This window comes from Panulirus ornatus, chromosome 50 (genome assembly GCF_036320965.1).
Source record: "Panulirus ornatus isolate Po-2019 chromosome 50, ASM3632096v1, whole genome shotgun sequence".
NCBI lineage: Eukaryota > Metazoa > Arthropoda > Malacostraca > Decapoda > Palinuridae > Panulirus > Panulirus ornatus.
The window spans coordinates 7,020,925-7,036,905 of record NC_092273.1 but is presented as its reverse complement, the minus strand read 5'-3'; the positions used below and the strand labels follow the sequence as shown (position 1 = coordinate 7,036,905).

Sequence of the window (15,981 nt, the reverse complement as noted above, 5' to 3'; positions counted from 1 at the left end):
ATTATTACGGAAGTTATGTTATGGTTGTTTATTAACAACCATACGACCGTCAAAATTATAGATTCCGTGTGGTTTACCGCTCACATTTTATTTCTCTCTCTTTTTTCCATACATATTCGCCATTTCCCGTGTTAGCGAGGTGCCGTCAAGAACGGAGGAATGAGCCTTAAGAGGGAAAAATCCTCACTTGGCCCCTTTCTCTTTCCTTCCTTTGGGAAAATAAGAACTGGAGGGGAGGATTTCCAGCCCCCCGCTACCACCCCTTTTAGTCGTCTTCTAAGAAGGAACAGAGAAGGGGGCTAGATGAGGATATTCCCTCAAAGGCCCAGTCCTCTGTTCTTAACGCTACCTCGCTAACGCGGGAAATGGCGAATAGTATGAAAGAATATATATATATATATATATATATATATATATATATATATATATATATATATATATATATATATATATATATATATATATATATATATATATATATATATATACGTTGTATATACATGTGTATGGGGGTGGGTTGGGCCATTTCTTTCGTCTTTCCTTGCACTACCTCGCAAACGCGGGAGACAGCGACAAAGAAAAAAGAAAAAAAAAATATATAACATACGTGTGTGTCTGTGCGTTACCGGACTCCTTCCATCTTACCTGAAGAGGTCTGGCGTCGTGCAGCGCCAGCGACCTTTCCCTCTTAGCCGGTGGTTCTTCGCCCATTGGTTTTGTTCGCCGGCGGCCGCCTCAGCCTAATGGAAGAGAAGCGTTTGGTTCAGTCTTGTCCTGCACTACAACAGGGCGAGGCTGTGCAGGGAAAATGAAGAACACTTGGCCGGAGTGTTCAGGAGACTTGAAGAAACTTGGCCAGGTTGTTCAGAAGACGTAAAGAAACTTGATCAGAGTGTTCAGGTGACTTTAAGAAACTTGGCCAAATTGTTTAAGAGACTTAAAGAAACTTGGCCATAACGTTCAGGAGACTTAAAGAAACTTGGCCAGAGTATTCAGGAGACTTAAAGAAACTTGGCCAGAGTGTTCAGGAGACTTGAAAAAACTTGGCCATAACGTTCAGGAGACTTAAAGAAACTTGGCCATAACGTTCAGGAGACTTCAAGAAACTTGGCCATAACGTTCAGGAGACTTCAAGAAACTTGGCCATAACGTTCAGGAGACTTAAAGAAACTTGGCCATAGCGCTTAGGAGACTTAAAGAAACTTGGCCAAAGTGTTCAGGAGACTTCAAGAAACTTGGCCATAACGTTCAGGAGACAAAGAAACTTGGCCAAAGTTTTCAGCAGACTTAAAGAAACTTGGCCAAAGTGTTCAGGAGACTTAAAGAAACTTGGCCATAGCGTTCAGAAGACTTAAAGAAACTTGGCTATAACGTTCAGGAGACTAAAAGCAACTTGGCCATAACGTTCAGGAGACTTAAAGAAACTTGGCCATAACGTTCAGGAGACTTAAAGAAACTTGGCCATAGCGTTCAGGAGACTTAAAGAAACTTGGCTGTAACGTTCAGGAGACTTAAAGAAACTTGGCCATAGCGCTTAGGAGACTTAAAGAAACTTGGCCAAAGTGTTCAGGAGACTTCAAGAAACTTGGCCATATCGTTCAGGAGACAAAGAAACTTGGCCAAAGTTTTCAGCAGACTTAAAGAAACTTGGCCAAAGTGTTCAGGAGACTTAAAGAAACTTGGCTGTAACGTTCAGGAGACTTAAAGAAACTTAGCCAGAGTGTTGAGGAGACTTAAAGAAACTTGGCCATAGCGTTCAAGAGACTTAAAGAAACTTGGTCATAACGTTCAGGAGACAAAGAAACTTGGCCAGATTGTTCAGGAGACTTAAAGAAACTTGGTCATAACGTTCAGGAGACAAAGAAACTTGGCCAGATTGTTCAGGAGACTTAAAGAAACTTGGCCATAGCGTTCAGGAAACTTAAAGAAACTTGGCCAGAGTGTTGAGGAGACTTAAAGAAACTTGGCCATAACGTTCAGGAGACTTAAAGAAACTTGGCCATAGCGTTCAGGAAACTTAAAGAAACTTGGCCAGAGTGTTGAGGAGACTTAAAGAAACTTGGCCACAGCGTTCAGGAGACTTAAAGAAACTTGGCCAGAGTGTTCAGGGGCTACAGAGTGTTAACGACACACGGGTACACGTGTTGCGGTGGTGGAAGGTGTGTTACCGCCCGACACTTACCTCCTTCTGGATGTCCTTCATCATGAGCTGGAGGTCTTCGTTGGGCGGCAGCGTGGCCTTGTTCAGCCTGGCGGCTCTCTTGAGCACCTTCAGCGCCCGGTCGTGCTGTCCCCGCACGATGAGCCACCTCGGCGACTCGTCTAACAAGCTGGTGGGAGGAGGAGGAGGAGGGTGGTATAGATGACCTACTAGGGTACAGGCAAGCTGGTGCAGTTGCTTAAGAGCCCCAATGCTAGACGTGGGACGCGCAGCCGTAGCACACACACACACACACACACACACACACACACACACACTGTATCCTCAGCTGTATCAACACACCACATAATACGATGGATTTGACGTACCCATTGAGGGTCGTCTGTTAAAAATCAACATAGCCAAGGTCTTGTGTGTCATGGTCGTAAATAGTGTGTGTACAAGGTGTTCCAGCGAAGGGATGTGTGGAATGAGGTACCTACAGAGTGCCGGCCTCGTCTGTTCAACCTGGGTTGTGTGGAGCTTTGCCAGTCGTAGTACAACTCATTACATGATGCCCCCAGATGAAGACGATCATAGAATGAATGACATTTTTCTTTTACGTTGGAAGCTCCAGTCACGGGTAAAAAAAAGTCCACATCAAGGCTGGGTCTTGATTGAAATATAGAGAGGATTATGAAAGGGAAAAGGAAGAGGCAAGGGAAAATATATACGAATTTTGGAGGTGAAAAACCTGTCTTTTGATGGTACACCCTGTCAAAAGCCTTAGATATGTTAGCAGCAACTGCACAGGATTCCCCCAAAATCTTTCAGGGATGATGACCAAGCATTAGTAAGATAGGAAAGAATATAACTGGTAGTGGGTCTCGCCTTACGTAAGCCATACTGGTGATCAGAGAGAAGACTGTGAGGTTCAAGATGTCTGAGGATAAGAGAGTGGAGGAAGGTTGAATATTCAAAGGCTCTTTAGTTTAAGGAATCTTTGTATGGCTGATGTCAGATTTTTTCATATACAACCATCACTACAATATAATTCCTCCTGGTGCCTACCAAGTAGCTTTTAGACAATTTCATGTATCCGTTGAAAGCAACAAGTCTGAGAAGAAAGTCATGCAATGCACTGGTCGTTTGTAGCACTCGAATGCAGAGGGTTCTGCCACCATCTCCGTGGAGGGAGAACTGTTTTTTAAGTTGGTGATGTAGGTGCGACCAACGACCCCCAGCTCTGTATCTAGTCACTGTACAGTAAAGTCATTAGTACGATAATTATTAGTAATAACATAATATCTGCGCGTAATTCTTTTCGTTGTAAGTTCACCCCTACTAAAGTCCGTCGTTATCCGTACGACAGTGATGCCCGTTTTCTACAATAATTGCGTCCATTATCCCGTCACAGTACAGAGCAGTCCATTGTACTCACTAGATCATAGGGAAGATGAGGAGCAACGGGATGGACACGGTTGCCTGGAGCCAACGCCAGTCACGGATGAAGTAAGCGAATGCGCCCCAGGCCATGGTGCCCATCGCCCACGGCAGTCCTAGCACGATACCCACCATGGACCTCTTGCTCGTCTCGCTCACCTCTAACGCTGCCGACCAACCAAAACAAGTCGTTATGCTCATTAGTGTGCCAGTAGATCATCCACGCAACTGCTTTAAGTTCACCCACCTTGACTGCTTGGGGGGGGGGGGGGGACAACAACGAGAACTTTGGTTAACCTCCTTTCCCAGAATTCCCCTCCTGTCTTTCTGTGGGTTTCCCGCAGCAGCAGCAGCAGCAGCACTCAGGAAACAGAGCAAGACCATCGTTTGGTATCACGTCCTAAATTACAGTGATTGCGGGGGGGGGGGGGGAATATGCGGGACATCTGAGTTGAAAGTTGTGATAATTTACATCGTGGGCATAAAGGATCCTGAAATATGTTGATGTCTTTTCTTAACGCGTCTCCAAGCATGATCATGAGGGACGATAGCTCTTGTGCTAGTCTGTTGACCTTGCTGAGTCATGATATTCACACTGAAATGCTGATCAGAGTTGAAATAAAGCTTTGTGCAGACGAAACATTTCTTTTGAGCAAGTACAACAACTTCAGTGTTTTACAGTATGATGTCTTCAATACCCCATTTCTATGATATTCCAAGAGGTCTCCTTGTACGTATTTACTAACAACATAGATTACTGCAAATATATAAATCAAAGATAGATAATCACCAAGCGTGTGCAGTGTGGGAGTGGCTAAGGCTCCCAGGATGAATCGGAAAGCGAGAATGACTTCGAAGTTCGTGAGGAGAAAGATACCGATGCAGGTGATGCAGTATAGCGTCTGCGCCACCGACACCAAGGCCTTGCGCCCATACCTGTAGGAGGACATATCAGCACACAGGAATAGTGAAGTCTTAAAAGTAGAATTTTTTGGGGGTCAATATCTACTTTCTATGCGCTTTGTCAATGTTTATCGTTTCATTGTTCTGGGAGAATAATTGTTGATTTATTATGGTTATCGTTTTATTGTTATTGGAGAATAAGTGTTAATTCATTATGGTTATCGTTTTATTGTTATGGGAGAAAAATTATTGATTTATCAGAAAAAAAGGACGTGCGTTTCCTAGGCTATGGACCTTCCATCTGCTCTTATATTCTAATGGATTCCGCGTTTTCATATTATCCTATCTTTCGATAACAGCCCGTTAAGTGGTAGGGTCATGAGGTAAAGGGAAACGATGGGGTTAAGTGATGACATTAATTGACATATAAGTCTTTTATCGTTTAACGCTATGGAATACGTCAAAAGACGAAACGTGCAAGTTGGACCGATCGAAATAAAGAAAAAAAATGCTATAAAGAATCCTAGCTAACGCCAGGTGAAGGGTTGTTGTTAGGTCGTTTACTGGCCGGTAATTTTCGAGACTGAAAAAAAAAAAAAAAATTCACCTAAAGTGACATAAGGTCTAGGAGAATTCGTGAGAGATCTCACCATGTCTTTGTTTCTTTAATGTGCTTCTGTGTTCCAGTGCAATCCAACATGGTCTTTTTTTTTTTTTTTCTTATTCTCCCGTCACAAATGCTTCATTTAAAAATAAGGCAAATACTAATGATTTTTTTTTCTCTCTTTTAAGAAAATCTAGTATTAAGTGGCGCATGTGAAGTATACGTTCATCATTTATTAACAGGATTCATAGATTATTCTAGACATGAACTTATATTGATAATTAACCCTCAAGTATTAGGAAAAAAGAATCGAAAGGACGATAGATAAATTAACCAGTTGGGAATTCTGACATGAGTTATCGCCGTAACAAGCTGTTTGACTTGGAGATTCATTACGTTAACTTAGAGATTAATTACGTTAATTCGATGTCAAGTAGTAAAATCAGTTGGATGAATTGAGCAGGGGACGAAGTGCAAACGCCGTCTCAAAGGGTATAGGACATTTTTATGGTAACTTGGCGAGATTCAGTGAGGTTGATATATATATATATACCACTTTGGCTAAGGTTTTTGGCTAAGGTTTAGGGTGAGGTAATTCATGAGTCTGTAGGAATTTCGATTAAGGTGACGATTGGCCTTGGACTCATGTTTTCTAACACTGTCTCTAGGGGCTCCAAGGGCGTGCGTTTACGCCGATGCCTTTTGTCCCTCGGCGCCAAGCCTGTTGAATGTACCTCACTCCTCGCTGTGATGCCGGGAAAAACAAATGTGGCTCCTACCTGTCGGCCACGTAGCCACATATCATGGAGCTGAATATAGTGGCGAGCGTGTTGATACTCTGGTAGGTCGCGCGCAAAATTGCCCTGTCACACACCAGCCGGAACTGTAGGATGGAGAGACAAACGGCTTGGCATCTTGTTGATATTGCTGAAGATGAAGTGATATACTAAACATAGATTATTTGATTGATCCTACTGATTATCTGATAAGTGCTGAATTAATTGAGCTCATGCTAAAACTAGGATAAAACTTACGTGTCGTAAATTGAATTTGCTAGTTACCATATTTTTAGTATACATGATTCTCGTTATCATTTATCAAATTAACGTCAAAATCACTTAAGAATGATACATTTACTGATTTGTCTTTTTGCGTTCATGGAGAAGTATCAAGAATGCTAGTACAAGAACATGTTTTTGTCCACCTAAATTATTTGTGGTTCATGTGGACGCTACCTCGGAAGTGAGGGTGCTGGAGTAGATTGTAGAATCGAAGTCCCACTCAGTGCACGGTTCCTCTATCATCCCCTCCGAGGTCGAGGTGTTCACCCAGTATGTGCACGAGTCTCTGCCAGAGAGATGCACATTGTGAGCGACCATGGTCGTAAGATATGATAACAGCTAGGCTGTCTGGTGGAGATTTAGTTTATTATTTAAAGAATGTTGCAAGAATGGATGTGGTTCCTCTTTTCCTCTGAAAGCGGCACAGGATGGAGGAAGAGAGTGAAAACAGGAAAACATTAGATTCTAATGCCCTTACATATATGCATATTTGTATATATACCTTTTGGGAGGAATTTGTATACAGATTCTAACGAATATCAGTTTAGAACTTATCCATTCAGTGTACAGAAGCGTGCCAGGAAGATGGGCAAACCAATGAAAATTCAATGTATTCTGTACTGCAGGGGTCGCTTGCTCGTTCCTTAGCTGAAAGGGAACGAGAACTCAAGTTGGTCCACGTACTCTGAGATAGTGACGTTCTCCAGCTGAGGCGGGCGACAGGTGTAGTTGAGTGGGGGCGCCAGGTAGACGACACTGAACACTTGACATGGGATCAGTAAAAACCCTGTGGTGGACAGAGCGAGACTATGCATTAATACTGAACAGACGGTCAACATGTACGGCATATCACCCTTGTCCAATTCTACATGCTAGAGCATTGGTTGTAACCTCGCACAGTACGGTTACCTTTGCTGTGCTGTTTACTTTGCCCTACACTTTGAGCTCTGCCCTATTGATTGTAACTGTTATGTAGTGTTCCTTTCATATAGCTATAATGTTGTATGCACCTTGGCCGTTACCCCTCGCTTTCATCAAGCCTTGTCATCACCGTGGATGTTGCCTTTACACTGATAGTCTAGCCTTTACCTTAATTGTTGTCTTTAACTAGACTGACGCCTTCCGTTAGCCTGATTTCAGCCATGAGGGTTTGCCTCATGTGCAGACGGAGATTGCAAAGATAATGTAAACTAATATAAAGGTATAAAGACAGTGTGTGAAGAGTTCACCTTTTCTCTAAGAAAAGAAAATGACAGTGATGTCGAATAGCATGAAGTAAACGACTTACAGTAGGAACAACAGGCGAAGTAAAGTATATTCCATGTCCCCGTTCCCAGCTGGGTGAGCAGTTCGTCGAATTTACTGTCGCCCATCCTACTGGCGGGGGCTTGGCAATCTGACAAAAGAAAAGCTCGTAAATTAGAGTTAAACAAACAGATATATTAAGTATTGTTGTATGCAGATAATATTCAAGATAAGATTGATTGACAGGCCGTTTGTCCCCGTTTTTTGAGTGTTTATGGCCATTGCATCAGATCAGCCGCAGGAAAGCGTTAAGTCATGCCTACTTCGTGGCTGCCATTTTAGTGTCGTAGACTTTCTTTTATCTTTCTTTTAGGGGATGTAAATGTATCCTGCTGTATTGATGATTTGGCTATCTCGTGCACATCATGTTCTGAATATGCTATGAGACTCTTGGAAGCTGCTTTTGGTAAGATTATTGATTGGGCAGGTACATCTGACAGTCACTGAACAAAAACCTATAGGATTGCATTTTACAAGACCCATTAAAAGACCAGGAATTCCTCACATAACATTGAGAGGCATTTGCATTCCATATGAAGAGCCTCTAAAGGTGAAACTCTGGACGCAGATTTAGGCAAGCATTGCAAGAATTAAAGAGGCGTAGAATTTGGTTGCATCTCTTTAGGGTTAAAAGTAGCCCACTAACTTTACATATGTCTGTTTTTGCTGATGAGATGACTGAGATATATGCTCAAAATCCAAAGTTTTCTAAACATATTGATTTAAGGACAAAAACTGCCATTACGTAGATTGATTTAGACAAACTAAGAAGCAGGTTTAGTTAGGTTCCTGAGAGTAACTTCTGTTATAACAAATGGTAAATTACCTCCGCATGATGCTGTTCCTGCAAATAGGACAATGATTTTTGCTGATGGCTCAAATATGACGAGGGTGTAAGTTTTGCCTTAGTTATTAAAGAATTTCATATAGCAAAACGAGGAAGTGAATTGTCCATATTTACCCCTGCAGAATTGTATGGTGTTCTGCCTGCACTTAACTGAGCAATCTCTTCAAAAAGAAATATATGCTCGAACACACCCCATAGTTTATTAAATCCAACATTAGACTAAGAATGTTCTCAGAGCAGTTGAGGGCTGATAGCACCGGAAGGAACATTGTTTCTTGCTGCATGTATTATATCAGAAGATCTTAGCGTTATTTAGGTGACCAAAAAGTAGCAGAGAATGGGGCCAAACGAGAAGCCTCGCTCCATGAAGAGTTAACTCGTCCCTCTTGAAATATTATCACCACCATTTCCTATCTTGATTGATAACGTGTTGGTTTGAGATAACCCGCGATAACGTGGTGCCCTGCTGGCTGAATGGACAGTGTGGCTAGGCTAACCATCAGCCCTTCTCCCCCTCCCCCCAAACCTACATTTCATACCAAGAAATTATTGGTCAGGAGTTATCTAAAAAGTGAAGGATTTCCATCATGACTGCATTGACTGCTGTCCAGTTTAAGCAATGATTATAATGGAAAATAATCTGTAGTAGGAGAGAGGGTCCTTATCCTTAATACCTATTCACAACGTGGAACGTGGCGTCCACAGTCGTACCCAAACACGAATTTCAACTGGGTTCTGCATCTGCTGTGATATACGAGGGGGGGCTTTCAGTATTATCTCTCATGTAAATTTTTATAATTTCTGCCCATTCTCATATCACTCCCAATAATTAAGCCGCATTACCAGCGACTCCATACTAAATAGCCTATCATACATTTTAAGTCACCAAAAATTATAACTTCCCGCCACTACTCCAGCTTATTTCACCGAATATTTCAACGTAAATGATGTTAAATGAGTTTTGACACAAAAGGTATTCAAGCTTAGCTTAAGAATCCACTTTTTGCTGGACTACACAATACTTGCAAGGCAAACTACTCCGTCACATGATTACCGAGTGGCTATTGACAATTCAGGGATGAGCAGTTTTGATGATTTTCCATACACCTCAAAGCATTGTAACTCACTAACTTCTCATGTCTTTCCCAGTAACAATAACTTGGCACTTTTTCAAAGAGGTTCTCACTTCCTCCAAAATTCGTAAATACTTTTTTTTTTCGTTTCTTCTTATGTCCTTTCATTAACCTCTTCATATTTCAATTAAGGCCTAGCCTTGATGTGTCCGTGTCTGGAGCCATACAAAAAAAAAAAAAAAGAAAAAGGAATCCGCGTTCGGTCGATATAATTGGCCTTTTTAGTTGCTGTCGTTTTTTTCTTCTTTTAGCTACTGATTTGAATTCTCCCTTATCCCAGATATTGTCTACTCCATCAATTAGGTGTGTGAAGGGTTAGTTTACGAGTTCAGTTTACAAATACTTTTTTTCATTTCGCATGGGATATTAACCATCCCATTAGACAGTTTTATCTTCCGTGCACATTATCTGTTATTTATTGTGGTGCTTTCCTTAAGACCTGATTCTCTTTTGAATATTTTACCTAGAACGGTAGTATTACACAGATGAGATAGAGTTTCTTTCTTAGGTGCTGTGCATCTGGCAAATTGATAGTTGGTGATTTCACTAACAGAACAGAATAGATAAATGGAGAGGTGACTGCTAATGCACAGGCGCGTGGAAACCGTGAAATCACATCGGTAAAAACTTCCCCTTAGTTGTCACGTTAAAGATGAATTCAGTGCAGTTCAAAGAGGGCATTTCTTTGTGTTGAGAATTCTATTAGCAAAATGGTAAAGATACTGATTCGAACGTAAGAGGAGAGGGAAAACTTGCATGGGTGCTCTCGTCTCTTTGGGTTACAGCAATGAATAACATTTGAGGGACAAGCAAACGTCGAATTTATCATGTAAGCTTACAATCCCTTCGGCCAGGGCTGTAAAAATAGTAGATTAGTTTTGACGGAAGAGAAAAATCGTGAAAAAAAAATTGTCTCATCACCAATTGAAAATAATATACCTTGATTCAAAGTTCCCTTGGTCTTGATGTAAACTTAAGATGTAATGTAACGGTAGTCATGTACATGGCAAGCTATAAGTGCGTGTCTAAGTCCTTCTCATGTAATGGTAACACCGGCATTGGGCCACTGCTTTTCTCACCTTTGTTATTGTGTAAAGGATGATGGACGCTTTGCTCTGCATAGCCACTCATACCAGACGTAATGATTCCTTTACTTCCATTGGTATCTTCCTTTAACCCTCTGGCAGTGTTCACAGTATAGTTATTTCCCTCGCTGGTTGTGGTTGATCTTTTCTCCATCGCGGTTTCGAGCGAGCGAAGGAGAATTAATTTACTCGCTGCTTCTCTTGTCTGCCACCGCGCTGTAATTACCACTGATCTTTTAACCAACTCTCGTATTGGGCTGAATTGAACGCTATCCTTATCATTGTTGCTCTCACTGATAGAAAACCCCACTTGAAGGTATAGATACTATGACATGCCTGTTAATGGGACACGTACAACAAATATGATTACATCCAAATCCTGACTACATTACTGGGACAATTGTACAATCTCGCTGCCGTGCATCCACATATTTGGCTGGCCACTGTGTAGCTAAGGAAGATGCCATTGCATGTTGCTTGTGTAAACCTTACACATTCAGAGAATTAGAGGAACTTAGCTTACTACAGATGGCGTACTCGGTTCTTTAATTCAAAATTTTGTGAGACTATTATATCATTTTGCTGTTTCGTTGTCTTCTCTGTCGCGATGGTATCTTGCAGAAAGTCGGAGTTAAAACAGTAAGTGCAGCATGCAGGAACACAAGTGACATTGTGAGACTTGAAGATTAAGAGACAGGGAAATAGAACAGCGTCCTTTATTGCATTTCATGCTAGCATAGCTTGGACAAAGGGCCTGAGTGAGCCCAAGGACGACATTAGAGCGCCCAAGACTTTCAAGATTGTTAATGGTTCATGCACGGGATCATATTGAGGCACCTTTCCGTATTGAAGTCAGTCAAAAGTATTACGTGAAGATTTAAGAGAGACAGAAAATTGGTAGAATGCAGCTCACAACGCGACAGAGAACATGACGAATCGTAGAGGTGGACTCAAAATTTTAAGTTGGCAAACGTAACGGCGAAAATATCATATGGGGTGGGAGGAGCGGGAGCGTACGGCTCGGGAGCCATGAAGTTACTAAGGCCAAGACACTTCACGCGGCGTCCAAAGGGTCGATTTGAGATACGCATATATGCCTTTGTTCTAGTCTTATCGTTTCTTCCTTGAGGATGGGTCGTTGAATCGAAAAAATTGGAATAACGTACTATTGTTTGGTCACGACTATATATATATGTATATATATATATATATATATATTCATACTATTCGCCATTTCCCGCGTTAGCGAGGTAGCGTTAAGAACAGAGGACTGAGCCTTTGAGGGAATATCCTCACTTGGCCCCCTTCTCTGTTCCTTCTTTTGGAAAATTAGAAACGAGAGGGGAGGATTTCCAGCCCCCCGCTCCCTTCCCTTTTAGTCGCCTTCTACGACACGCAGGGAATGCGTGAGAAGTACTCTTTCTCCCCTATCCCCAGGGATATATATATATATATATTTCTTTCAAACTATTCGCCATTTCCCGCATTAGCGAGGTAGCGTTAAGAACAGAGGACTGGGCCTTTGAGGGAATACCCTCACCTGGCCCAATTCTCTGTTCCTTCTTTTGGGAAAAAAAAAAAAAAAAGGCAATGGCTGTTCTGATATTTGATATTAGTAAAGGTAGCTGAAGGATCGCTATCAATACCTATATTATATTTTATATACATTAAAAAGGGGATTCTCTGTTAGCGACTGTAGTTACATCTGTGCTGTTAGTGTGGCGTGAAAAAAAGAATAAAAAAAAAGAATCGCGATGTAATAAGGGTATAAAAAACATACGAAGTAGAAAAACTGGTAAAGTTGTGATATATTCCTGTGAATAGTACCAGTGTACCTCCATCGAGTTCACTTCATGCGACTTATAGAAGCTAGGGTAGAATGGTAAGCCCTGATCCTCTTTGTCTCTCGTTTCTCTCTCCTTGAGGTCGCGCTCGATGATGACTCCTGGCAGAAATTGATCAGATTTGGCCGCATGCGAAGTATGATTCACATCAGTTCCGCACGCGGAATCAGCTGCTAACTACACACAGCTAGGTGATTCGTATATGTCATGTTTTTCATGAGTACCCCACAAAAATACATACATACATACATATATATATATATATATATATATATATATATATATATATATATATATATATATATATATATATATATGGTAAATCGTGTGGACCAAATGGCGTCCTAGCTACGTCTCTTCGTTGCACATCAACTGACTTATATTTCTTTCTTGTGTCTCCCCTGAGGATGTGATTATTGCACGAAAGTGCACTTGGGAACTTATCGTGTTTCATTTCTTCGCGAACTCTTAGGAATATACTTGATCATGTTCAGAATTGTGATCCTTTCCAATATATATTATATTTAATCGCCGTCTCCTGGCTCAGCGAGGTAGCGCAAGGAAACAGACGAAAGAATGGCCCAACCCACTCACATACACAGGTATATACATAAACGCTCACACACGCACATATACATACCTATACATTTCAACGTATACATACATATACATACACAGACATATACATATGTACATATGTGCATATTCATACTTGCTGCCTTCATCCATTTTCGTCGCCACCCCGCCATACATGAAATAGTACCCCCACCCGCGAGGTAGCGCTAGGAAAAGACAAAAAGGTCACATTCGTTCACACTTAGTCTCTAGCTGTCATGTGTAATGCAGGCGAGAAAGACGAATAATACTTTGTCAGGACTCATCTAAAGATTGAACTATTTCCATCACGATTGCACTGAATGCAGCCCATTTGACAGATGGTTAATACGGTGAAGTTTCAGTAGTGTGTAAGGGAGTCCCAAGGGCGCGTGGCGACATCTGCTAAGATGACTCGGCTATTGTCGGTTATGTTATCACGTGACTCTATATTACGGGTTTCTGAGCCAAGACTCTGTATATGAGGTGATGCCTATATTTTACGGCTTTCTTAGCCTAGGGGGAACAGCAGGCGCAATACAGAGAATAGATTTCTTTTTTTTTTTTTTTTTCCTTCGGAGGCTTTTTTCTTGGTGCCAGCCATCTTGCCAAGGGCGGCAAAGGTGAGGAGCAAGTACAATAGAAAGAACTAAATATTGAGAGGTTACGTAAAGTATATAAAAAGTTCGGCATCGATGCAAAACTCCTGTAAGCTAACATCACAGTCGGCAACTATTTTCTCGCCCATTTTTATAATGATTAATGTAAATAACAGCTGAATGTGTATTTCATTGTCCATTATCCGTAATGTTGATGTTCAAGATAAACTCATATCAAGATGATGTTCAGGCAGCCGTAAGTAACAGCTGAATGCGTATTTCATTATCCATTATCCGTAATGTTGATGTTCAAGATAAACTCATATCAAGATAATTTTCAGACAGTCGTAGTAAACAGATAAAGTAATCGCATGATAGACGATGGCCACAAACTCGTTCGAATGTATGGAAACGTCTATCCCTAACTTCTAATAAGTTTTTTTATTTTAAAGTTTTGAGGTTAGAGATTGTACTTAGAACTTAGCAGAAGAGAAACTTGAATTGATTTCCCTCATAATGAGGGAAAGATTACCCAAAGTAGTTTAACATAACATGGATACAGTTGGTTTTTGTTAAAGTGGAAACTAGCCAGTGGGAGGAGATTCGGAACCGTAATGATTACGTAAGAGCCCAACTGATTGGCTGAAGCAGTTGACTGAGCAGTCATTGGTCCGCTAATTTTATGCAGATAAAGCTCATACAATCAATTTTGAGATTTTCAATCTAGGTAACTTATTTTTATTGTCTTGATGTATTTTTAGTCCCCGACGTCTTATTTCTACCTGACACGATAGATATGAGGAAGTAACGTGCGTTATCTCGCTTAATGACAGTGTATGTTTTTTTTTTTTTTCTTCTTCATCGTAAGGTAATCAATTGCTCTGCGGTACAGGGAGGGAATTTTTGCCCATCTCTTAAACTTTGCCATTTGTGTACAGCTGCCTTCCCTCCCCCCCCCCCCCCCTTCATCTAACTCTATACTGTAGGCATTCATAGTCTCAGAACTCAGCTCATTCGATTAAGTCACTGTTTTGTTACGCCAGAGTGCGAATCAATACGCATCTTCACCTAAAACCAGTGTATGTGTCAGGTACGCATCTTCACCTAAAGCCAGTGTATGTGTCAGGTACGCATCTTCACCTAAAGCCAGTGTATGTGTCAGGTACGCATCTTCACCTAAAGCCAGTGTATGTGTCAGGTACGCATCTTCACCTAAAGCCAGTGTATGTGTCAGGTACGCATCTTCACCTAAAGCCAGTGTATGTGTCAGGTACGCATCTTCACCTAAAGCCAGTGTATGTGTCAGGTACGCATCTTCACCTAAAGCCAGTGTATGTGTCAGGTACGCATCTTCACCTAAAGCCAGTGTATGTGTCAGGTACGCATCTTCACCTAAAGCCAGTGTATGTGTCAGAATGGGTAGTAAAGATGCGTTTGACATGAAACGTACGAAATAAGGGTTCGGTCATACGACAGTGGCGTTACAGGACGCCGTGTGAGGATGCTTTAGTTATGAGCGATTGCGTATGTCGAGTGTCGAAAGCGTATTCAGGTTTATCAAGAGTGTGATGAAAATGTGGTTTTGTCTCGGGTCATGATAATGCGTTTGTCTTGGGATGAAAAGATGTGCAGATCGGTTTGGTGGTGTATCCCTGGTCGTGGACGGGACACTGTGGGTGATAGTGTGGTGTCTCTACTTTTTGAAGTGTTTTGCTCTCTCTCTCTCTCTCTCTCTCTCTCTCTCTCTCTCTCTCTCTCTCTCTCTCTCTCTCTCTCTCTCTCTCTCTCTCTGTATGAAAGAGAGGAAAAAAAAACAAAATGGACGGGACTGTGGGTGATAGGGCGGTGTGTCAACTTTTTGAAGTGTTTTGCTCGCTTATACTCTCTCTCTCTCTCTCTCTCTCTCTCTCTCTCTCTCTCTCTCTCTCTCTCTCTCTCTCTCTCTCTCTCTCTCTGTGAAAGAAGAAAAAACCCAAAATGACCAGAGAGAGAGAGAGAGAGAGAGAGAGAGAGAGAGAAGAGGAAGGTCGAGGATGCACATAATCGAGAAAATTATGTAATCAAGGCAGTTGATAATGGCGTGCACGGAATCCTGAACTCCCATATTTTTTCAGCATAAATAATTCAGACTGAATCAGCTGAGCCAAAGGACTCGGAAAAAAATAAAAGAAAAACAAACAAGCACGTTCGAGATACAGTTTCACACAAGGTTAGTGTTTCGGGTTCAGTGTTTCGGGTTCGGTGTTTCGGGTTCCCGTTTGTTTCGGGTTCCCGTTCTTTTTTTTTTATGGGGGGTCTCTGTTGATTCCCGAGCTGTGGCCAATCATGACTTGTTTTACTGATGATGCTTAATGAGTTCATGCCACGTAAAGAGTGGCTGGATAGATAGACTTGGTTGAGCTCTAAGCTTCGGTCAGACGAAA

At 41.6% G+C, this 15,981-nt stretch overlaps 1 protein-coding gene across 4 annotated transcripts in view; it reads right to left on the bottom strand.

The window, feature by feature from the left end:
* LOC139764550 (organic cation transporter protein-like) overlaps positions 1 to 15,981 on the bottom strand; it is a 37,925-nt gene that overhangs the window by 5,924 nt on the left and 16,020 nt on the right. The window contains exons 2-10 of one of the 4 annotated variants that reach the window (XM_071691311.1): positions 10,516 to 10,737; positions 7,440 to 7,547; positions 6,836 to 6,938; positions 6,326 to 6,437; positions 5,870 to 5,973; positions 4,374 to 4,519; positions 3,582 to 3,750; positions 2,183 to 2,330; positions 646 to 740 (exon numbers count right to left, since the gene is read on the bottom strand). In XM_071691311.1, coding sequence (XP_071547412.1) covers positions 646 to 740; positions 2,183 to 2,330; positions 3,582 to 3,750; positions 4,374 to 4,519; positions 5,870 to 5,973; positions 6,326 to 6,437; positions 6,836 to 6,938; positions 7,440 to 7,547; positions 10,516 to 10,737 — 1,207 coding nt within the window. Of the gene's footprint in view, positions 1 to 645; positions 741 to 2,182; positions 2,331 to 3,581; positions 3,751 to 4,373; positions 4,520 to 5,869; positions 5,974 to 6,325; positions 6,438 to 6,835; positions 6,939 to 7,439; positions 7,548 to 10,515; positions 10,738 to 15,981 lie in introns of those variants that run through there. The other 3 variants (XM_071691312.1, XM_071691314.1, XM_071691313.1) reach the window with 3 other exon arrangements.